This window comes from Copadichromis virginalis, linkage group LG1, assembly GCF_057382275.1.
Source record: "Copadichromis virginalis isolate Kocher_CV1m ecotype Utaka linkage group LG1, C_Virginalis_male_GT1.1, whole genome shotgun sequence".
NCBI lineage: Eukaryota > Metazoa > Chordata > Actinopteri > Cichliformes > Cichlidae > Copadichromis > Copadichromis virginalis.
In genome coordinates, this window is record NC_140618.1 from 42,168,993 (window position 1) to 42,193,871 (window position 24,879).

Sequence of the window (24,879 nt, forward strand, 5' to 3'; positions counted from 1 at the left end):
TACAAAACCAAGTTTCCACAATGGTTGCACAGGGTCCAAATAGCCAAAACCATTAAGCCCAGAACCCCATATTACCAAAGCTCCCTGTAGTGTACATCTCAAAGGATGCATTTGAATACATTCTTGAAGTGCAAAACTCAGATGAAGACTGGCTGGACAACCTTCCATGTATCCTTGAATAGCCTTGAGTGTCCCACTACTGGGACAAAAGCTACATTTTAACTTCTGAATTCAAGATTTGACTAACGGGGAGACGTTCTTCTCTAGTATCCTCAAATAGAGCTCCTCAGGGAATCTGAGAATTGTTAAAGCACACTATTTGTTCCCCCTTTTTAATAGGTGGACCACCACAGCAATTCAGACAATAACTAGGATAACCCCCAACATTTAAAGCATGTTTTTAACCATCCCAGGGATCTCAGCTGACCCTGTGTTTCCAGACTACCTTCTCTACAGCAGACATGTCAGTACTGTTTAGGAAAACTCAAATTGCTGCTACTGCCTGAATGCATCCTAAGTTGAAGTCAATAGCAATCCAGTAAACAGTGGGTAGGGAAAATTTTCCCTTTCCAAAATTTTCTGATGGTCTGCCCGAATGACTTTGAACCAAACAAAAGCCTTTCAGAAATCACCAAGGTTTTGTTTCAGTTGGTACCTAACAGGTGTATCCAGGATCCCAAAAGCCAACAAAGCTCAACAGGACTGCTTTCACCTGACAGCATTTTTCATCTCTGGTGTCCACCATGTAGATCATGTACTGGTGCTACAACAAGTAGCAGCTACCAAATAATGAAAGGTCTGTGCTGCCTCCTCAGCAAAAAGGCTGTGAAATGAGGTTGAGGTTTCTCAACCATAAGCTCAGGCTCCTTCCACACCAGAGAGGTGGCACTCCATATGCCTAAAGGAGCTGTATATTAGATCACCAAGACCTTCAACTGTACACTAATCCACAAAATACGGGATCTGTAGGTCTTTACCTATATAAGCTGAGCCCAGCCAGGCCCTATGGGTTAAGGCCTACATGCTTTCAAATGAATTGGCTCTAGGGTGGTGCCCTGGGTAAGGTTTGAATCCCTGTTGAATATATCGTCACTGAATTTTTGGAAACTCAAACCAGTAAGCAAGCTTACTTGGCACGCCGTCTCTCGGTTCTGCAATGTTTACGTTTTATGTTCTTAGTGGTGTCCCTGCTAGTTTTAAAAACTCACTCCCTGTTGGTATATGAGCGACAGACGCTGCTTTACATCCGTGACTCACTACTGAAGCTCTCCAGCGTTAGCGAGCGATGTGGAGGACTCGCTCTGGCGTCGGTACCGGGGGAACTACATCGCCGTGATCCCCCCTGGAATCCTTTGAAACGGCAGTGCGAATGCGCGGCACACGCTCTGGGAAGCGTGTTCGGGTCAGAACTCGGATGCGGCGGGTCCTTACCATCGGTGACCCTGGCTGTTTAGGACTTTATTTTGGCCTCAAACAGCGCTGCCTTCTTCCTATTTACCCGACGTCATCGGAGCACGCTCACCCGAGGCTGCTTCATTGGTCGCCATGCCGAAGGGATACGAGGAGCGGTGGAGCAAATATGAACAACCTACAAATACTGCCTGCTGCCACGGATGGACAGAGAGTTAAATTAGCTCTCTTAAACGCAAGATCCGTATCAAATAGAACTCATGTTCTTCGGGACTTCTTTGGTACTCATAAGCTGGATGCCATGCTCCTAACTGAGACATGGCTGTGCGTTGGTAAGTGGCACCCTTGCTGGAACTCTGCCCCACCGATGCCAGCTTCTTCAGCTCCCCCAGGGTGTGTGGGAGGGGAGGCGGGGTAGCCTCTATCATCAAAGACTGTATCTGTTTGCATTTAAAACAAAGTCCTGGTGTTTTTACCTCATTTGAGTCCCAACTTCTGACTTTAGGCTGTCCTGTGGTTCTAATTATAGTCATCTATCGTCCACCTAAATATAATGACTTGTTTACTTCGTAATTTTCAGACTTCTTGACATGTTTTATCACTCACTATGAAAGGATTCTTATAGTGGGGGACTTTAATATTCATCTGTGTTGTGAGGATAAACCCCTGGTCAAAGATTTCTTGAATGTACTTGATTCCTTAAACTTCACACAATTTGTGTCTGGGCCAACACGCAAGGGCCACACTCTAGACCTTGTCTTGGGCTTGACCGAGTTAATCATACAGACAATCGGTCTTAAAGGTGCGTCCTGTTTATGTATCTTTGGTAAACCATACAGACTTGGTGTAGACCCCCCTGGGTACAGCCTGTGGTATGAGGTCCGGTCAACAACATCGTCTTGTTCTAACTGCAGTGTCTGGGAGGCTGTGGTTGCTGCTGCACGCAATGTTGATGGTGAACAGATCAAAACACTGACAGAATCCATGGATGGCAGGCTTTTGAGTGTCCTTGCAAAGAAAGGTGGCTATATTGGTCGCTGATTTGTTTTTGTTTTTGAATGTCAGAAATGTATATTTGTGAATGTGGAGATGTTATATTGGTTTCACTGGTAAAAATAAATCATTGAAATGGGTATATATTTGTTTTTTGTTAAGTTGCCTAATAATTATGCACAGTAATAGTCACCTGCACACACAGATATCCCCCTAAAATAGCTAAAACTAAAAACAAACTAAAAACTACTTCCAAAAACATTCAGCTTTGATATTAATGAGTTTTTTGGGTTCATTGAGAACATGGTTGTTGTTCAATAATAACATTATTCCTCAAAAATACAACTTGCCTAATAATTCTGCACTCCCTGTAGTTTAAGACCAAAGCATCAAAGCATGACGCTTTGGTCTTAAACCACAAGAATTAAATGTGTAAAATTAGAGAAATTATCAATTACTTTGCTGTATTGTGAATAACACGGGGTGGGTTTTTGTAAAACTTGTGAAAATGCAGTTAAAAGTAAAAAGTGACTTCTTCAGTCTCAGCTGACTGCAGGTTTCCCCAATCTTATAAACAGGACATTTACTGTACTGTTTATAAGAAGTATGTACTGAAGAAGTCACCTGGATGAGTGACGAAATGTTTCTCCCACTGAAAACGTCCAGATGAACAGAATCAACTTTTGGAGTTGAAATTGGAAATTAGTAACAAGCTACAAATTTGTGGTTGTCAACAAACTGGACAACTCAGAGACAACACACACGGGTTCTATAGTGTATGCCTAAGAACATGTGTAAAAGCCTAAGTTTGAGATATACTATTTTTCAATTGTCTTTATAATTATAATCAGATATTTTACTTACAGGTGCTGTTTTTCTCTGGAGAAGGGGTGAGAGAGGGGTTTCTGACACTGTGCTCGGCTGGTATCGACTTTAGGGTGGAGAGGAGCTGTAACTTTGTGAATGAACATCCTGATCTTCTCCACCACACTGCTGCCTTGTTTCACTTCATAAACCTGCAGAGGAGATCCAAATAATAAAAGAAAAGAAAAGAAAAAAAAAAAACCAAAACCAAACAATCCAAAAACTACCCAAAAGTAGCAATTTGATTGAATAATGATTTCATTCCAAGAGCTAAAATGTAATATATACTTTTTCATTTTGTGTTTACCAGCCATTCACTTCAAGAGCCTTGAAAGGTTGAGGTGTAGAGAGCTGTAGTTCTTTCTGTTGCTGTGTTCTTTCACATACATTTTGCTGTCAGTTTATTAAAAACAGGCTGATGGTCAATAAATTTAAAAATAATTTACTTGGGTACTACAGCGATCATAAACTGGACTACATTATTGGAGATACTTTCAAAACACTTTAAGAAAAGCACAAACTAATACAAATAGGGGACTGTATGATATGATATGATATTTTTGGACTGAGTCAGCTGATATTTTGTATTTTGTGCAAAGGATTGTGCTACAGGACAGCATCTGAACACTTCTGAAGTCAAAGCACAGCAGCAACACTGAGTTCATATTTTAGAAATGGGAAATAATTGGTGGAGTACCTTCTTTGTTGGCATTTTGAGTTTCATGAATTCAGCCTCTCGACACAAAACATTCCAAGGAGCATGGATCTTTAAGAAGCCAACTCCAGGGATAGTACTCTGAAATACAACAGAGGTTTGGATATTAAAAAAAAAAAAAAAAAAACATCATTAAAAATTCTAACGGATTAATTCCAAAAAAAGAGCACATCCTAAATTGCAAAGTGCACAAACATAATATATACACATTCTACTGTTTTCTTAGCAGGAATCAAGTTAAAAACATGCTTATGTGTTTCTGCAGAGAGCCTTTTTCATCATTTAAAGTAAAACTTAATTCAGTTATATCCATAAGGGCAGAGTTAAAATCACTTTTATATATACACCATTACTTATGCACAGTGAAGAATAACAAGTACAGATATAAGCAATTATAAAAGGATGCAAATACCCCTATGCAATTCTGAGCCAGTTTGACCTTTAGGCATCAAGATCTAAGCCTAGCATCTCAACAAAATTCACAAACCATTTACACAGACTGAGGTGAAGCATCCTGGAGTATTTTTTTTTAAATATTTTTTTCATCAGCTACAAAAGTCAGGAAACAGAGTGTTCAGAGGACGCTTTGATTTTGATCATTATCATGATAGCCCATACCCCTATAAAACTGTTCATTTATGTCTTTAAGGAATTTTCCACGTTTTAACTAACTGGTGTGGTATATGGCTTTATGAACAGATAAAGCAGAGTATTACCTGCATAGCAGTGAAAATGTATGCTATGTCCTCTAATGACACAATTTTACAAAAATGGATGGAAGCAAAATCACAAAAGAACACCTTTGTGATTTTGTTTTTAATAAAACAAAAACAAAATTAATAAATAACTTTGAGAGGCTCTTATCCAGAGCCTATCCTTATCAGGATCGCAGGGGGCTGGAGCCAGCTACCATACAGCAAGAGGCGGGGTACACCCTGGACAGGTCGCCAGTCTGTCGCAGGGCTCCCACCCAGAGACAGACAACCATTTGGACTCACACTTAGGGGATATTTGGATTCACCAGTTAAGTGCATGTCTTTTAGCTGTGGGAGGAAGCTGGTGTACCCGGAGTAACACAGGGAGCATGGAGGACCACAAGAGTCACACATATCGAGATTCTGTGCTTGAATAATGAATTATGCAATAAGATATGTATTTGTAAATTCATTATTAATTATTTTATGTACTGAAACATTAGTAATTTATTACTTAGCAATTTAATTAAAAATAAAAACACTATTTATAAATCAATATTTCAAAATGAATTATTAGTCCATTAATAAATACTTGATATTCGACAGAACATCACTTCATATTCTATACTGTTCACTGGTTTCACCATACTTAAACTATTGTGCAGAGGTCTGGGGCAATAACTATAAAACCACATTACATTCACTTTTTACTCTTCAAAAAAAAGCAATTCGAATCATCCACATTGCAGGTTACAGGGAACATACAAACTCACTATTTTGCAGTCGATCTAGTAAAATTCCAGACAGCACAAATTCTATTCAAAGCAAAAAATAAAGAACTGCCAGGTAATATTCAGAGTATGTTTTTTTGAAAGAAGTTATAATTTAAGGGGTTTTTGTAACTTCAAAACAGGGAAGGTACGTACTACAAGAAAAAGGTTTTGTGTTTCTGTTCATGGAGTGAAACTGTGGAACAGTCTGAATATGGAATTAAAGCAACGTCCAAACATAAAACTGTTCAAAAAGAGTTATAAAAATATAATCTTCTCCAACTATCACATTAAAAATGGTGATTCCACTCCTCATTTGAAAATGCCTTTCCTTTTCCCTTTCCTGTTAGCTCACAGACTTGCTATTATATTAGCAAATCTGTGAATTAACTTTTTAACTAATAACTATTGGATTAGCTATCCGGTCTTTAAGTCTGACGCCATTAGCCGTGCCTGGGCCCAAACTCAGCTGCAGGTCCCCAAGTCACATGATCACTGCGGCATCACTGAGAGTTAAAAACAGTTTAAATTCTTTCATCTGTAACAAAATGATCAGCGTTGCTGCTTTACCAGGTGTAACAATTAAGTTTAACATCCAGGCATCCATGAAAACCGAATTTATGAAATTTAACGGAGTTAGAAGTCAGCAGGAAGTTAGCTCGCTAGTTTCCACGTAAACATGATATACCGTGTTCTGACAGAGAGATTTCTGAAACAAATTAAGACGTACAGCTCTACTATCACTTCCAACATAAATGCAGACAGAAAACTAAACGGCTGTGACATAGGTAGGGTTACTGAAGTTTGGCTAACATAGCTGTGTCGCTACGTGATTGCTAGCAACACAGCTATGTTAGCATAATATAAACAGTGAAGCTGGTGAATGAACAATAACTTTTTTCCACTCAATAAAAGTTAACGTGAGGGTTCCCGAAGGTTCGGGCAGGATGCTGTAAATGGGCCAAACTTCAATCGGGAGAACAACTGAGATAATCCATCCACAGTACGAGGTTAGTTATTAATATAGTGCTGCATGGGCTGGGCTGTAGTTACGTCATAAGGTTTTAAAAACTGAGCTTTAAAATGATTAGCGGTAATAAAACCAGAGAGAGGCCGACAGTGATCACTGACTGTTTTTAGGAACTTGTTGAGATTAAATAGAACAAGATACAAAGCATTAAAACATGTAAAAAAACATAAAAGGCTCATTAAACACAGAGTAGTTTGGGCCCGGAAGCAGAATTCATCACGTTATCACTTAAAGACTGGATCTCATTTCAGAAATCCCGGAGCAATGCAAATTAGCCACACAGTGTGATGTAAGGAGGTCTCTGATTGGTTAGACAGACAGGCTTGTTGCCTGCCTTTTTTACACTCCTGTTTGTGCACATAGTTTTGCACAGCGAAGCTAAGAAGTGTGTGTGCTTGTGCAAAGGTCTTTCAGCTTCGGCATTTAGACTCTGTCCAACACGGATATATGAAGAATGAAGCGTCTTTGCAGTGAAATGAGAACTGTGCGCTTGTTGAAGTCAAGGTGCTAACATGACTAATGTTAGTTAGCATCACAAATATTACGTATTCATATTTTAGTACAAGCCGTTTTTGTAAGCTAATGGGCTTTCCACGAATAAAGGCTTGAACCAACACTGAGCCCAGTTACATTAAAAGAGTTAAAAGAACTGAGACATGGTGATTAAAATAATCCGGTCATTAAGTGATGACATGACGAATCCTGCTTCCGGGCCTAAAGTAGTCTGCGTTTAATATGGCTTTTGTGTTGTTAACATGTTTAATGTTTTGTATTTTCTTCTATTTAATCTCAAAAAGCTCCTAAAACAGTCAGTGATCACTGTTGACCTCCCTCGGCTTTTATTACCGCTAATCATTTATTTAAGCTCAGTTTTTAAAACCTTAGGATGTAACTACAGCCCAGCCCATGCAGCAGTATATGAATGACTAACCTCGTATTGTGGATGGACAGTGTTGGGAAGGTTACTTTTAAAATGTATTCCATTACAGAATACAGATTACATGCCCCAAAATGTATTCTGTAACGTATTACGTTACGTTACTCAATGAGAGTAACGTATTCTGAATACTTTGGATTACTTAATATATTATCATGCTTTTTACAACAACGTGAATGTACTATTGCTGTGTGATTTATTACTGTTACTGAAGGTCCGCGACTCCGAACCGTAGTAAAGGGACATCTGACTAATATGGCGGGGTCCCTGTCGGCTCGTAGCCGAAAACTAGCTTTACTTTGTTGTGTGGGTCAACTTTTCTTGCGAAAGAGAGAGAGAGGCGTTGAAAGGCTGCTCCAACAGAACTTATTGTTTTCGGAGGAAAACACGAACACGGTGTACAGTCGAGTCTTAATAGCTTACTTACAACTGGGCTCGTCAGGCTCTCTTCTTGGCTGCAGTGGTTATTATTATATTTACATGCTTCCACTCCCCTTTTTCTCCCTCCTCGCGCTCACAGACCCATAATGTGTATGGCAGCCCATTCTCCCTGCAACACGGACTACACTGCCCATGATGCTACATTCTTTAGAGCTATGCTTGTAGCATTCTGCCTGTTAGCTTAGCACAACAACAACGAAAAGGCGCTCTCTCACCCAGGAAACACACAGTCGCAGAGAGAGAGAGAGAGAGAGAGAGAGAGAGAGAGAGAGCGTCGCCCTGTAACCATGGCAACCGTAACGCTGCCGCCTGGAACAACAGATCGTAGCTGTCAAACAAAACCCAAACAGTCCTGACCCGCGACAAAATGAAACAGGAAAGTACCGCAGTGTAATCCATTTATTTCAACAAAGTAACTGTATTCTGAATACCACCTTTTTAAACGGTAACTGTAACGGAATACAGTTACTCATATTTTGTATTTTAAATACGTAACGGCGGTACATGTATTCCGTTACTCCCCAACACTGTGGATGGATTATCTCAGTTGTTCTCCTGGCTGAAAGTTTGGTCCTTTTACAGCATCCTGCCATGCGATTACATTTGTTCCTGACCACCGAGAACACTCACGTTAACTTTTATCGAGTGGAAAAAAAGTTAGCGTGTTTATATTATGCTAACATAGCTGTGTCGCTAGCGGTCACGTAGCACATCATTATATACCAGCTAGCCAAACTTCAGTAACCCTACAAACGTCCCTGCTGTTTAGTTTTCTGTCTTCATTTATGCTGGAAGTGATAACAGAGCTGTACGTTTTAATTTGTTTCCAAAACCCCGCAGTCAGGACATGCTATATTGTATTTAGATAGAAGCTAGCGAGCTAACTTCCTGCTAACTTCTAACTCCGTTAAATGTCATAAATTCCGTTTTCATGGATGCCTGGATGTTAAACTCAATTGTTACACCTGGTAGAGCAGAACGCTGATCATTTTATTAAAGATGAAAGACTTTAGACAGTTTTTCAACTCTCAGTAATGCCATAGTGATCGTTTGATGTATGGACCTGCAGCGGAGTTTAGGCCCAGACACGGCTAGTGACGTCAGACTGAACGACCGGATAGCTGTCAGTTCTCTCGTGTCTGCTAAGACTGGAGATGGCACTATTTAAGTTAATTTATTTGAATACGTGAGTGCACACATTCATTCTGCAGATAAATGATGATCGAGGATAATGTGCAGTTTTATTTTTTACATGATGCCTGTCTTTATTAATGCAATTTGAAAATTAATACATAAAAGTTGGATGTTTTATGAATTTATCCAATCCCAGCCCCGAACACGGTATGCTGAATCTTAGCATTGAATGTCCAGTATATTTCAATCAGTAGAATTTGTACAGTACCTAAAGCTAGTCAAACGTGTGGTAAAGGTACAGAAGATAAGATACAAAGGCCCTGAATGCTGTATTATATACAGTAAATGATGTGGAAATTATTTTCGCAGAGGTCATAAAGTTATTAAATCACTGCTGATACTTTAGAAAATGTAAACATCAACCAATTATTTTTGTGTCTTTGTTTGTGTGTTGACTAGTGGTGTGTGGATCGATATTGAAATATCGATTCTTCAGATACCAGTTATTTATGTTCTAGAATTGATTCTCATATTAAAATATCGATATTTTAGTACTCTGGGGTAATTTTGTAGTTTTTCCCCATTAAAAGGAACGCAGTGGAAAGAAACTATATCATTTGGATCATCTAAATTGGAAGGAACTACTTCCTCTTCCGCCTTTCATAGTCATATGCAAAACACAGTTGTGTAAATGTGTCCAGCCCCTGGCGTGCGCACTCACAACAATGGCTGAGCGTAAACGGAGTCCTGTGTGGACGTATTTTACCTCCGCAAACAGCCCAGACGCGGTTTGCGATACATGTGTCAAGACAGTGAGGTGTTGTGGCAACACCACTGACCTCATCAAACACGTCAGAGTAAATCATATCACAGAATATGATGAGCTTATGTTGAGGAGGAGGACGGGGAAGGTGCTGCTGGGGCTAGACAGACGTCTCTCGCAGAGTCCTTTAGTGCTGCAGGCAGGCAACATGCTCAATTAGCGCACAACTTCAGATTTTTTTTTTATTTCTATATGATTATTCTGCATTATTAAGCAATGAGAACAAGTAGTCTGATGTCGTGTAATCACTATGAAGCTATATTATTACTACAATTAAATAATGCAATCTGTTCCCTACCATACTCATGGAGGATTTTACAGCTCCGAGTCAGCTTTGTAGCATCAAACACCCACCCATCTGGACTTAATGCAGGAGAGACTGTGTAACCCAGTAGAAAAAACATCTTTTTAATTTTATTTTCCTTTCATTTTCCTTCTTTCTTTCTTCCTTTTATTTTTATAAATGCATTTGCACTCTTTTACCTTGAAAAATATTTATTTTGAAATATTTTACTGTTTTACAGTTTAGGACCTCATGCCTTTAAAAGGCCAAATCTGTAAATCTGTGCAAAAAAAATCTGGATTCACTGTCATTTTCTGTCAGGTAAAGAAACTTTCCCCTCTTGAACGTTGTTCAGCTGCACAAGCAGGGTCTCTTGCAACACGCCATCACTGTTGGGATGGTGGGTTGCGGGAAGACAGTCATTTGGAATTTCTTAAATGATCCTGAGGGTTATGGAACGAAAAAGTCAAGTGGAAAATGTCACCAGTCCTGAGCCGGAGGATCCAATTGGCTGTCCGCCAAGACACTGGACAATCCTCGACTCAGATTAAGGCAGTTACTGTAGCTGCAGCCCCATAACCATCGGATGGCATCTGAGACTGAAGGGCTTCAAAAACAAAGTCCTCGTCTTCTTGAACGCCACAGGAATGACAATTTGGAGTGTCTTCATCTGTAGGGATACTTGCGTTCTAAATATCTGGGGTTCCTACTAGACAATAAACTGGACTGTGAGCCAAACACCAACTAGGGCTGGGTATCATCACTGATTTCTACACAGCAAATCCAGCATGTCCAAATTAACACTGTCGGATTTGATTTCAACACTATTAAAGTGTCTATATGGGTCCACACCAGAGAGTGTTAATTTAACTCTTTTTGGAGAGTTGGTACGTTAACTCTGATTTAGTGTTAAACACCAAATCTGTCTGGAGTTGATAATTTAACGCTTGGTGTTAAGAGTTTATATATTAACTCTCAAAGAGTATTTTAGTTTAACTACGTAAGAGTTATCTTCTAATTCATTCTAAAAAGCGGGAATTTTACTGTTCTGAACTTCTAGAAATTTCTTTTGGAAATAAACATTTACTAAAAAGATGCAATGGTTTTTGAAAAACATTTATTCTGAACTGTGCACCACAATTTCAAAACATTTTCTGAAAGATGAAACAGTGTACATGTTCTCACTTTCATTAGAATTTTGTTTATCAAAAGGTCTGACATGGTAAATGCAAATAACAGCATTCTCATCACTTATTTCTTCAATACAATATGCATGTCCTTCATTCATCACTTTGTGGAACTTCAACGCACTTCTGCTCTCCCCCATATTCCATCTTCACAAGCATTTCCTGTGCAGAGATTGAATAAAAATTAGTTGACACTAATTAATGGCACAAATAATCCAGTAATCAATTGCAGCACAGTAAAAAAAAAAGGAATCCTCTTTGAGCCATTACTTGTGTAAAGTATTTTCCCAAAAGACAAGGACACAGGCAACAGGTAATACTGAACTAAATGTAAAACCTCAACCTTTTTCATTTTTACCTAAACCGTGTGCACAAAACTCTGGAGGGATCTATGCTAACGTAGAATCCAGTCAGGACGTCTGCTACTGCTGTTTGCTCGTTTTTTTATGGGCGATCGTTTTCAGGCTTCAAGTAGCACCATTATACCAACATTTCACATTCTACACATTGTTTTAGGTGTGTTTGACCAAAAGTTTGACTGAAAATTCACATGCAAGCTTTTTTTCAAGGCTGTGGCATTTGCCCGCAAACAATACCTTTCAGCTAGCTAAAACAGAATATTATGCTATCACCGAGCAACATGGCTAATGCCTTTCACACAGCTTTGTCTCAACTCCAAAGAGCCACAGAAGTAAAAGCTCATAATAATAATTGAAAAAAATGACTTACCAAGCATGGCAAACAACTCAAATATGTAGAGCAAAATGTTCTGAAACGGCTTCACTTCAGCTTCGATTGGAGCCGTGCTGGGGGCGGAGTCTGTGAATTTACTCTAGTGGTGTCATAGCCCCTCTAGGAGTTCAGAGTTCAGAGGTCAAGAGTTAATGTTTCCATTGTAACACCTCCAGATTTGACAGAGAAACACTCATTTTTAACACTTGATTTTAACTACTATCATTTTACACCTCAGAGTTACATTAAAAGAATGTGACTCTACTTAGAGTAAAATTAACTCTACTTTTGCAAGAAGACTATTAACACCAAAACATTTAACACTTTTGAATTTGCTGTGTAGAATCGATTCAATTCCAATTCACAAGGTCCCGAATCGATTCGATCCACAATTCGATTCAATTCGAATCGGGGAATTTTTGCCTCAGACAGTCAGAAATATTATAATTCAGATAATTTTATATCTATAAAAAGAAAGCTGACACTTGTGGGACTTTGTCAAAGGTGTGAGCATCAGAGCCGATGTCTGAGCATAAAACACAGAAAAACATGAAGGTGATTTCCTGGCCTGGGATTTTATAAAAACATTCTGCAGTAGATCAAAAACAAAAGAAAACCATTAATCAACATATGAACGTTACCTGATGCTGCTGACGTGAAGCAGAGCAAAGTTACAGGTTTTATTAGAGACACAGCGTTTTGCAATTTTGCATAATTTTAAAGTTTAAATTTGTTCAGTATTGAACAGCAGAAATGAGGCTTTCTTTTTGGAAGTAAGTAAAAGGGAAAAAACAGCGGCCAACAGCCTGTAAACAACGGTAGACTTGTGCGTAACAAGCAAGCGAATAATGCAGAAAACAGATTTTTAGACAGGAAACTGTTCTTGAAGAGAGAGAGCGAGCGAGAGAGAGAGAGAGCGAGAGAGAGCGAGAGAGCTGTGCATGAAGTGTGGTTTTATCCTGGTGGAAGCAAAACAGTAAAAGTCAGACTGAATCCATAACGATGTTTATGTGAAGCCCAGTTTGGATCTTCTTTTGCTGCTGGTTCAGTCAATGTTGTTTGGAGAGAGATCAAACTAACAGCTTTAGAATCAGCGCAAAAAGGGGCGTGAACACAAAGCGCCGACCCGCCGAAACATCAGAATCAGCGAGCTGTCGGCTTTCAGCCCCGACCGTGAGAAAGTTGCATCTCACTGATTCTGATCTGTCGGCGGGTCGGCGCTTTGTGTTTACGTCTTTGTGCAGAATCCGTGTTCCTGCTCTCATTACTGTCTTAGCGGTTGTTGAAATTTTGTGAGGTTTAACCTGAGATTCTGGCATTTTGGCTAAAATACATTTATATTAAAAATCATTTCAGGATTGTAATCGATTGATATCACCTTATCCAAGCCAGAATCGATTTTAATCGATAAACCGATAATCAAAACCCACCCCTAACACCAACCTTCTCTACAGGAAGGACCTCCCTATGGAGGCTTGTATCTTAACATCTGCTGGAGTGAGTTTAACAGTCGATGGTTCCCAGTATGCTTCTCTATGTGGTGCTGGGGGTGCTGTTTCAAAAAGAACATTCACAGACTAAATAAAATAATCAAAAAGGCTCAATTGTTGGTGAACTTGGACCCTCAGGAGGAAGTGTGTTCTTATTTTGAATTATTGTTAATGAATATATTTTGTATTCGTTATTGGATCAACTCATTATAGAGTGACTGTTGCCTTTTATTGAGTGCGGGAGCAGCTGACCACATGTATGAATTTCCTTAGGGATTAATAGTTTTCTGAAGTGCAAAAGAAATGAAACATCACCATTAGCTGATGATCAAGAATCAGCACATACTGCTTAGTGCAGTGGTCCCCAACCCCCGAGCCACGGACCGCTATCGGTCCATGAGTCGTTTAGTACCGGGCCGCGAAAGTTGAGGCTCGGGTGTGAAATTTATGGTTTTCAGGGTTTTTATTGTTAACTCGGTTTCCCTGGGTCTTTTCCCACGTGTTATGAATAAATCTTCTCTTTTGTTACCGATACTGGTTTTATTTTGTTGTATTTGTCTCTGACACCTTAAAGGCCAGTCTGTGAAAATACTGTCGGACATGAACCAGTCCGTGGTGGGTTGGGGACCACCGGCTTAGAGGACTTTTTGTTAGCAAATCAGTCCTGTTATTAACTGAGAGCAGGGATAAACCTGAGCAAAAACGAACAGGATTATGTTAAAATCAAAATGTCATCATTACATTACCCTAATCAAACAATTTCCCTCACCCCAGCCCTCTCCCTTCTCACCCCTTCATCCTTTTCCAGTTCTAGCCCTGTCTTCTGGAGGTTTTCCTCAAACTCATCCCGTTTAAAGCGCTTGTCATCCTCATGATAGTCAGTCTGATGCTCCTGTGCGGCAACCTCTGGGTCTTCTTTTGGTTGTAGCGGAGCTCGGCTGCTTCTCTTGCTCAGGCTGCGCCGAAGTCGTCGTATGAAGCTGTTATCCCCAAACTTCGATGACTGTCTTCGTGTGCTGCCAGACTTTTGGATATGGTAAGTCAGAACATAGTCCACACGTCGCTTCCCATCAGAGAAGTACAGGCCAAGCACTTTGTCTGAGCATAGATCCTTCATTGGCTGGAAGCAAGACAGAGATTCAAAACATTTCCATTAAATTGTATTTATATAGCATTATATAGGACCAAAGCATTTTATACTGTAAGGTGAAGCCCCTAAAATAATACAAAAAAAATCCCCAACAATTACACCCCCCTTCCTCCCTTGAGCAAGTGGTTTAGTGACAGTGGGAGAGAAAACCTCCCTTTTAACAGGAAACCTGCAGCAGAACAGGAAGGGCCATAGAGCTGTAACTGGCTGAGGGGAGGAAGACAAATCGCCCACTGTGGAAGGGAACCAGAGAATAATAACAACTGATGATTAAATGCAAAGTCTTGTTTAAACTACTTTACACTTACAGGGAGTATCATTGATCGTCACTGATTATGTATGCAATAAAATCAGAGGAAAAATATACGACATTCTTGATATGATTTTTCTTCTCTTCTGTATTTTTAATGCAAGTCAGGCACATTGAGCAGTTTTAACCTTCAATGTTGAAAACCTCACTGATATTATTATTTAAACAGGACCAATGTTGATATACTAAACAGTACAGGTAGCTGTTGGGAGTCATGTTTACACACGAGCTACATGAGCTTTGAAGAGGCCTTGTGTGAAGTTAAGCTTTTTTACATGTAGCACACAACAGATGATTCTTTGTCAAAGGCAATGTCACTGAAATAATTCATTTGGTTTCAAGAATGGATGGCATCTGCACATTTGTTTTTCTGACACTAGCTCAATATACGGTAATATAAAACTGATACAATGCAGCTTCAATTATGCTGCAAAAAGCACCTGGATATCCTGAATGGACAGACCAAATTAACCTTTTAAAATGCTTCATATTAACAATAACTATAGTATTCTACAAAAGTGTTGAGCCACCCTAATTTATTTATAACATCTTCCACCCAAATTGAATTTAGGTGTTCACCATGCATGCAGACTGCATCTACAAACATTTGTGAATGAATGGGTCACTCAGCTGGTACTCCGTTAATTCCAGCTTGGTACAGTGACAGAATGCCACTTGTGCAGCAAGTCTAGTCATGGAGTTTCCTCGCTACAAAACTTTACACAGTCAACTGTTAATGGTATTATAACAAAGTGTAAGCAATTAGGAATGACATCAACTCAGTCACAAAATAGTAGGCCAAGTAAAATCACAGAGCGGAGGCGCATAGTGCACAGAGGTCGCCAACTTCCTGTAGAGTCATGGAGTTATTCACTAAAGACTCCAAACTTCGCTGTAACGCGGTTCACCTTTCGCGGCCTCGTTGTTTTGCAGATTTGTTTGTGCAATTTTGCACGCTTTTCTTTTTCTTTAAACAGCGCATTGTGTTCTGCATCCTGATTGGCTGGAGACCATTGTCGATCAGTATTGTGCCGTGCCGTACAGAATGCATTCAGCTTGTTGAATTGACATAAATCTTCGATCGCTAGCAGTGTGACTCTGAAATGCTGTACTTTATGTTTGTACGTTTTCTCCCCAACAAACAACAATGTCGACGAAACGTTTTGCACCGTCAAACCCAAATGGAAAAGATATTTATAAATCTTATAAAGCTTGTATCTGTCTTGTGTGAAACTTGTATGAAAAGCATACAAGAGTAAAAACAGATATAATATCCCTTGAAAAATTATATAAATGAAACTTGTATGTTTTGGATACTTACTAAATATATGAAAGTAATGAGAAAGTGGCCACTTTCATGAGTAAATCATGTAAGTTTTTACTATTTCTTTTCCATATGGGAAGGCACCTGCAGTAGCACCCAAAAGGCAGAGGAAGATGCTAACCATCGCACAAAAAGTTGGACTTTGGACATAAATGAAGTAAATGAAGGTAGAAGATACTGTATTTTTTGGGCCATAAGACACACCAGATTATAAGGCGCATTAAGCAGACACAGCAGCAAGTTGAGGAGAAATTTTGAATGGTGCTTCTTCCCTGTGATTGTCTTTATGCCACGGCCACATTAAAATTTGAATTTTGATGTAATGCAGTCCAGCAGAGACAGACCAGAGAGAACTCCATTTGAATCCACCAATTAGAAGCATTTTATTCCTGATTTAATATGTTCTCAATGAAGGACCCTGGAATAACTTTGCCCGGTAAGGACATCCAGTCAAAAACTTGATAAAAAGGGCTAAAGCAGTAAGTTTGTGTGCGCGTGTCTAACACTAAAAATAACAATGAAATTAGTTCCTTCACTTCTGTTTTAACTCGAGAAGAGTGAAATCAACAATGGAGTGAACAGGAGAGGTGGAAGGAACTTTTGATAGTTATAGCCTCCCATTTTAAATTCTGTAAGTCACTATGTTTTAGAAAGGTCATTGTGTGGAAGCACAGAAAAATGTATGGGCAGAAATCTGTGCCATCAGAAACTGAAGTTGAATAAGTTAAATTTGAATTGCTCGGATCGAATCTGAATTGTAACTTGAATAAATGTTTTTAAAAACTGAATTTGAATTAGCCCAATTTGAAATTCAATTTATTGGTTTGAAAATGATCACTAAATCGATCACTAAATTGAAATTGAATTTTATATTTTGAAATTGAATTCATTTGCTTTGAAACTGCATTTTATCCTTTAAAAATTCAGCTCTTTAATAATTTCAGATTCACTTCTCACCATTCAGTTTCAGTTCTACAGTTCAGCTTTTTGGGACTTAAATCCGGTTAGAGTGTGATTAGTGCAGATTAATAGAACTACGTTTTACTAGCGGACCGAAAGTGTTACTGACGGGAATCTACAGCGTCTTGAGCTGAATTAAGACTTCAGAAGTCATTCGTCATGTCGAATGACCAGCGGATAAACTCTCAGGTTGGTAATAAATGTATTACATGTATAAGAACAAGCGTCATGTTAACAAATGATAGCCGTACAGTAACTGTTATGCTTATTGTAGCTGTTAGCTCAAAACGCTAATTTAGCGTAGTTTGCTCTGGATTCAGTTTCGACAAACAAATATGATCGACTGTTTCTAGTAGAATTCCAAAGTTGTCATCTTGGACCCTCTCAGAGTACCCCCTCTGTATGCTTGCAGAGACTACAGTAGGGAAACATGCAAAACGGTGTCCAAACCTTTGTATTTTAGCTTTATTTATGCCTTACACAGCATCCCAACTCTTTAGCTAACTTAATAACTTTAGCTAAAGTGAATAGTGACGATAACACATGCACTGTGGGGGGAGGAGGAGGAAATGCAAACAAAGATGGAGACTGATAGATGTGGTGAGTACTGAGAAGGGAGGGTAAAGTAGATAACAGACAGTCCTGTTGGAAAATTATTCAAGCATACTTAAAGTCTTAAATCTTACAATATAAAGCACCCTGAGCTAACTGTTGTTGTGGTTTGGTACTATATAAATAAAAATACAATTTCATGAAAATCTGTCTGAGAACTTTTAATTTTTCAGCAAGACAATGATCACAAACACACCATTAAATCAAATATGGTCAGCAAAAAAAAAAAAAAAAAAAAAAAAGGCGAAGTCTGGGACCCGCCTGACAGAGAACAGAACCAAAGGCAGAAACACCCAAAGAAGTCCTTCAAGACGGCTGTCCTATTCCCAAAGACTGCTTAAAGAGATCAGAAGAAAACTGCCTCAGAGTTCAGGCTGCGTTGAAGAATAAATGTAGTCATACCTGATTTTAATTCAAGCTTGTTAAAATCTGTGTTGCCTTATATACTATATTTACATGTATATTTTCACATTTTTCGATAAATCTGTGCATCTATTTCCAATTTTTCTATCAACGTATAAAGAGAGTGGTGGCTCAAGACTTTTGCATATTACTAGATAAAACAGTGTAGAATAGAACTAGGTTACACAGATTAGTCAAATGTCGAAATCCAGGTGAATACATGTGAATTCTCTTCATAACTGTAGGTCAACAATGAATCATAAAACTCACAATGATTTAGCTTTTGTGAGCATTTTTTTTTTGAGCACAGTGGAGTGTGCAGCCACTCCACTGTGCAGCAATCGTGTGTGTGTGTCTGCGATAGGAAGCATTACAGGAGCACACACACACACGCGCTGATTAAGCACACACACTCTGGTTCACCCCCTCTTAAAAGGAAGTAGTCATAGCTGCATAGGTCAGAGGTTGCTTCTCTGAGGGCCCATGAGGACGTAGTAGTCCATGCATCACAGACCAAAAGGATCTCTTTTCTCACCAAGCCACCAGGAAATGTGGTTCTCCTCTCCTCCAGGGCTTCAGCATACTCAAAGGTGGAAGAGGAGAATAGAAGTGCAGCTGTTAAACAGCACTGCATTACGCTGAATCCTTCCTTTTTATTCTGCTGACTTGTGTACACAGACACTGACAGACTCTTCTGCATATAGGTTAGCAATAACTGGCTGTTGGTCATCTGAAATGTAACATATGTTGCGAGCCTACTGTTGACTTAAAGAAGCCCAGTTGCCATCTGTTTTCTTTAGACCGTTGAGGTAATCACTGGCTGCTCTAAGTTTGTGAAAACATTTCATGTCTCAGCCAAGAGGCTTCTTCAGTTCTAAAAACAAAAGCTGGATAGTCACAGGTGTGGAGAGGTGGTGCGAGTCGTCACATTAGCCATGGGTTGTTACCATCACCTATCATGTGACCTACTGAGGTCACCTGAAGCACTTCAGGAGGGATCTCAAGATTATTGTAGAGTCTTTACCTTACAGTAGAGGACCCAATTTCAGGCAAGCTTTAGCTGTCAGACCGATGCTTCATATTTGACTCTAGAATACTTTTAGATGTATTTTATGAATACGTGTACAGGATTCAACTTAAAACTAGAGCTGGGCGATAGAACGATAACGATATGTATCGCGATATAACTTTTTCTCGATAGAAAAATTAAACTATCGCGATAGACCTCGCCGATCTTGTCCTCTTTAAAAAAAAAAAAAAAAAAGAACAGCCAATCCAAATTACGTAGCGCAGAGCCGAACCAATCACAGCCGCAGCGTCACGTCACGTGACTTGTTACGTACAGCACAAGTGCCAAGCCGCACATGTGTATTTGTTTGGGAAGCAGCCAGCCACCGTACCGCCCGGGTAATGGAGGAAATGAGTGTGCCGACTAGAAAAATCAACCGAGCGTGACCGAAGAGAAAACAGATGATGGTTCCAACGCCGGAGAGATTGTCGAACGGAAGAGCCATAGAAGCTCCGTAGTGTGAAGGTATTTCGGCTATTTCAAGTCTGACAAATAACAGAGTAGCGTGCACTGTAAATGTGCCGAAAGCAAGTCTGGAAATACAATAAACTGGTGCATGCGCTACGTCCACACGTACCCGGGCATTCTTGAAAACGCAGATTTTTCTATGCATTTGCACCTTTCGTCCACACGTAAACGGCGTTTTTGGTCACTGAAAACGAAGATTTTTGAAAACTCAGTTTTTGCATTTACGTGTGGACCAGAAAAACGGAGAAAACGCAGCGTCAAAGGTGTGCGCACTTTTTGACGTCACACTGTGCGCCACGTTATTGTTTCGGTGAAATGAATTTCTACAATACTGTTAATTCTACTCTCTGCAGTGTTTAAATGCTTACATATACACACAGTTACTGTCCCTCCACACATACGACTCGGTTCTGCTTCTATGCTCCAGCTTTGTTTACTTTTTCCCACCGAGGCTTCTAGACTTCTGATTGGCCAACATTTCTGCACGGTTAGGAATCTAGCGCCACCTGCTGCTTTGGCATGTTCATAGCAGCGTTTTCCTTCATTTCTGCCTTTATGTGTGGACGGGATTATTTTTTAAAACGAAAACGGAAAATCTGTGTTTTCAAAAATACCCGTGTACGTGTGGACGTAGCCTCAGTCTCTGACTGGAAGCGCTAATTCGTCATTCGGCTTTTGTCAGACTAAAGTAACTGTTAAAACTGTTTGAAAAGCTCAGCTATACAACAAGGAGAGATTGAGAATTTCCTTTTAGTTCTCAGTTTATTTGATATTGACAAAAGTTAGTCAGTTTTGTCTGTTCTTCTGTAAAACAAACTAAGATTTATTTTTAGAATTAATATTTTGTTTCTAAGTGGAATTGACAGTTTAGTCTGTTTCGTTTGTTCTATTTTGAAACTTAAACGCTTTAGCGGCTGCCTTTTGTGTAGTTTGCAATATTTGCCTTTATTTATCTGAAAAAGTCTCATGTTCCTTAAGTACATCTACCCTGTTGAACTTATTATGGGAAATAAATATTTAAATAAAAACAAGCTGCTGATTATTTCACATTTTACTTGTGAGCAACGGCACATTTAAATCTTACAAATATAGTTATTTGGCTTATATCGTGATAGATATCGTTATCGCCTGAAATGAAAAAAACATATCGTGATATGAAAAAATCTTATATCGCCCAGCTCTACTTAAAACTAGGAGAATCTTGACAATAGGGCCGCCACAAACAATTATTTTGATAGTCGACTAGTCACCGATTATTTTTGCGATTAGTCGACTAATCAGATCATCATCCATTGGATGTAAAACTACAGCTTATTGCACCAGCAGCATCTGCTCTTATATAACTATCATTAGCTTACAGCTTTAAGTGTTTAAGGTCTGTGCTAACTAACAATAAAGACAAGATGATAGTTTATTACATTTTAATGAAATTTGCAGATTGTTTCGGTGAAGTTTAATAAACTCCTTGCTATCTAAAATATAACAGGACACCGGAGTAAATTCTCCAGCGTCTCACACTTCTGATAATCAGCTGTCTGCTTGACGTTTATTCAGCTGTGTAAAAACTATAACTTTAATCTCAGCCAAACCGATTTACTCAGGAACAAATAAAATACTAAAAAAGCCAAACAATAACATGTTTAAGTTCTCTAAGTGACTTATATATGTTTAACCTGAGTAGCGAAAGACGGAGGTGGGTTTGAAAATGATCTGCCGGGAGTCCGGTGTTCTCACGGCTCTAGTTAGCCTAGCCCCCGGCTAGCTATCGAGCTAGTGGGTAACAGACGTCTCCGAAAACGTCGGAGCGCTTTTGAAAATATGTGGTGTCCTGATAAACTGAGCAGATATTTGAGGTTTACACAGCTACATTCTCGCCTGAAAATATGTTAAACGTTTATTTTGTGACCCAGAAAGAATAATAAGAATAATATTAAAACTAACTAGCTGCCGCCATTGTTGGAAACTGAGCTGCGCTATGAATTCTGGGACACAGCTTCTTCTTCTTCGGGGTTTAACGGCAGCTGGCATCCTTGTACATGCAGTGCTGCCATCTTCTGTTTCAGTCCGTTATTACACTCTTAAATCCTGCTACTTATTCCTGCGTCTTTTGGGATCTTGCAAAGCTTCAAACGACGCGTCGACTATTAAATCAGTCGTCGACGATTTTGATAGTCGATGTAATCGTGACTAGTCGACTAATCGTGGCAGCCCTACTCGACAGTGAGAAATAATAATCAAGCTCCAAGGCATCTTATTTTAGTGCATAATAATACTGACTACATTTTTCGACTCTTTTATTGTGAAGAGTGTCTGTGTAGCATTAATTGGTAACACTGGGTGGAGTAAAAAAAGCTCGACTGATTTCATGGACATGAATTAAGAAAAAGATATTGACTCTAGTAACTGTCGAGCCTGGGATGCTACGATTGCATTAAAATTTGAGTTCCAGGCCTTTTTAAATTTTTGTTCTTGTGTCTACTTGTTCCGTTTTAGTTTCATCTGATTTTTTTATTTGTTTTTTTTCTATTTCATTTGTTTTCTGTTCTTTGGAAATTTTTGATGATTGATTTTTTTTCTTTATCAATTTACTGCAAACATCAGTCATCCCTTCATTATTATTATTATTGCAAATGATGCATCAGGTCAAACATCTACGTCCAAACGACTCCAATCAGTCTTTGGTACAGTTAATTCAAGCTTTTGCTGCTGACAACCTGAGTGTGTGATTTGGCCTTGTCTTGCTGAAAGGAGAAGTCCCATCTTATCTCAAAGACCTCATAGTCTGAGAGCGCTTCACTCCTGGTTCCTAGAATATTTAGAAGTACAATGGGAGGCAGAGCCTTCAGCTTTCAGGGCCCTTTCTGTGGAGAGACAGACACTAGCTCTCCTTGTAAGATTAGGCTTCAAACTTTCGTTTTTACTACAGCATATAGTTAGGACTGGATCAGGTGACCCTGAATCCTCCCTTAGTTATGCTGCAATAGCTCCAGGCTGCCGGGGATTCCCGTGATGCACTGAGTATTTCTTCTTCAGTCACCTCTTTTCACTCACTGCGTGTTACACCTCCCTGCATTTACGGGATAGGGTGCTATAAATTTGCAATTGCATAGCAGTTGCAAACACATTCCTGCAGCCACCCCCTTCACATCATACAGTTTCTATGTATTTCTGAGACCTGTGGAAACCTTTATAGCAGATACCTACTATAGACTCATTGTTCTTTGCCCTGGTGACAAAATCCACGTCCAGGTTCTTCTCCTCACTACAGACCGGCTCATAATCAGCACTCATAATTGTAGGATGCGTCTGCTGCAGGCTGCTTGAGTGCTCACAAGATGATAGGGGGCTAGAATCTGAGGAGGAAATCAGAAATGCATTTAGAGCTTTTTAAAATACAAATCATGTTTCTGCTGAACATTTCACTTTTGATGAATCCTGAAAAAGAAAGTCCTGTTAAATCTGCCTCAGTAAACAATAAGAATACAATGGCGCAGCTCTATTAGTACCACTAATTCAAGTTACTGAATTTTGTAGATTTTTCAAACTGTCTCAGGAAATCTTGCCTTTGTTGTCTCACCGCAGGTTGTGGTATTGCACACCGCTGATTTTGACCTCTATTCTCTGATATTTCACTAAAACTGTTGAAAATGAACATAATGTGATAATCAGCAGTGTTGACACCATCTTTTGAAATGAAACCACTTTCCCAAGAAACTGCTCATATCATTTACACTGAGAAGCATTCAAATAATCCAACCTGTCACGGTGGCTCATCAGCAGACCCTGACATCTGCTTGGTTGCCTTGCTATATCCCTGATAACGGAACGAAGCATCCTGGAGTGCATTTAGAATCAATTGTCTCAATTGTGTAAAGCTTTGAAAGTTACTGTGCTATAAAATACACTTAAGATTTTTTTTAAGGTGCAATCTTCGAGTATTTGGTATTGAGGATTCATCAAAGCTAAAGCCCTGAAACCCCCCTACAGACAGACACGTCTCACTGAGTTATATCCTCTGTTTATCCCCCATTTAGGTGATATCTAATGGTAAGTGGACTGATTCTAATATAGCGGTTTTCTACTCTCCCAGAGCACTCAAAGCACTCAATCCAACATGCCACATTCACCCAAGCACTTTCTTATAAATTTCTTAGTGCTTCCTAGCTAACATTCATACACATTTACACTCCGATAGATGCATCAGAGAGCAACTTGGGGTTAGTATCTTGCCATACAGCCTCGAGGAGCCAGGGTCGAACCACTGACCTTCCAATCAGTAGATGACTTGCTTTACCTCCTGAGCAACAGCCACTCCCATGGGTGATGCTGACACTGTCTTTGGATATCCAAAACAGTGATACCAGGCCTATTCCAGAAAAGGTTCTTAATATTTATTCAACAGTATTCTACACACCAGCCGTCTCTTATAAATTCTCTGAGTCTACTAGAACAAAAAGATGATAAGAAAAATATGTTTTTCTCTTTAATGAGCAATGGTAATTATGAATACATGTATAATGTTTTTAAATATGATATGCAGAGCAGTCTGTTGATCAATAAGTAATATTCAGTTGAATATACTAGTGTTCAGTTCTTTACCACGTTCATAAAGGGCTCTCTGTAGCCCACCAACGTGCTTATACAAATCTATATACATTTCAAAAGAACACCGGTAATTCGATCGATGTTTTTAATCTATGATGTATTTTTATTTCATTATTATGAGCACATCACAGATATATGCACCCCATGTTTGGCTTTTTGAAGAAAGAACTTGAAATTCAAGAAGAGGGTTGCCACTCTCACAGTGCTGTGTTAAACATGGAGCTGGAGTCAAAGTTTTCGGAAACCAGAGACTATTTATGGCTATGTCCACAATAATGCGTTTTCATTTGGAAACGCATCTTTTTCTCTCCGTTTTGGCCTCCCGTCCATGCTGCGTTTTCACTGATGGAAAACGCAGCATTTTGAAAACGGTGCTTTCGCGTCGCAGTGTGGACAGCGAAAGTGCAAACTTTCCAAAACGATGACACATGTTAGTCATATGGTGCAGTCATGTGACCAATCAAACTAAGATAGC

The 24,879-nt window shown here is 39.4% G+C and overlaps 1 protein-coding gene across 3 annotated transcripts in view; it reads right to left on the reverse strand.

Annotated features, from left to right (window-relative positions):
* Window positions 1-24,879, reverse strand: part of ano1a (anoctamin 1, calcium activated chloride channel a) — a 53,559-nt gene that overhangs the window by 24,970 nt on the left and 3,710 nt on the right. For all 3 annotated transcript variants that reach the window (XM_085463794.1, XM_085463775.1, XM_085463785.1), the window contains exons 2-5: window positions 23,004-23,152; window positions 14,295-14,624; window positions 3,965-4,063; window positions 3,268-3,419 (exon numbers count right to left, since the gene is read on the reverse strand). In XM_085463794.1, coding sequence (XP_085319920.1) covers window positions 3,268-3,419; window positions 3,965-4,063; window positions 14,295-14,624; window positions 23,004-23,090 — 668 coding nt within the window. In that variant the 5' untranslated portion in view covers window positions 23,091-23,152. The remainder of the gene's footprint in view (window positions 1-3,267; window positions 3,420-3,964; window positions 4,064-14,294; window positions 14,625-23,003; window positions 23,153-24,879) is intronic.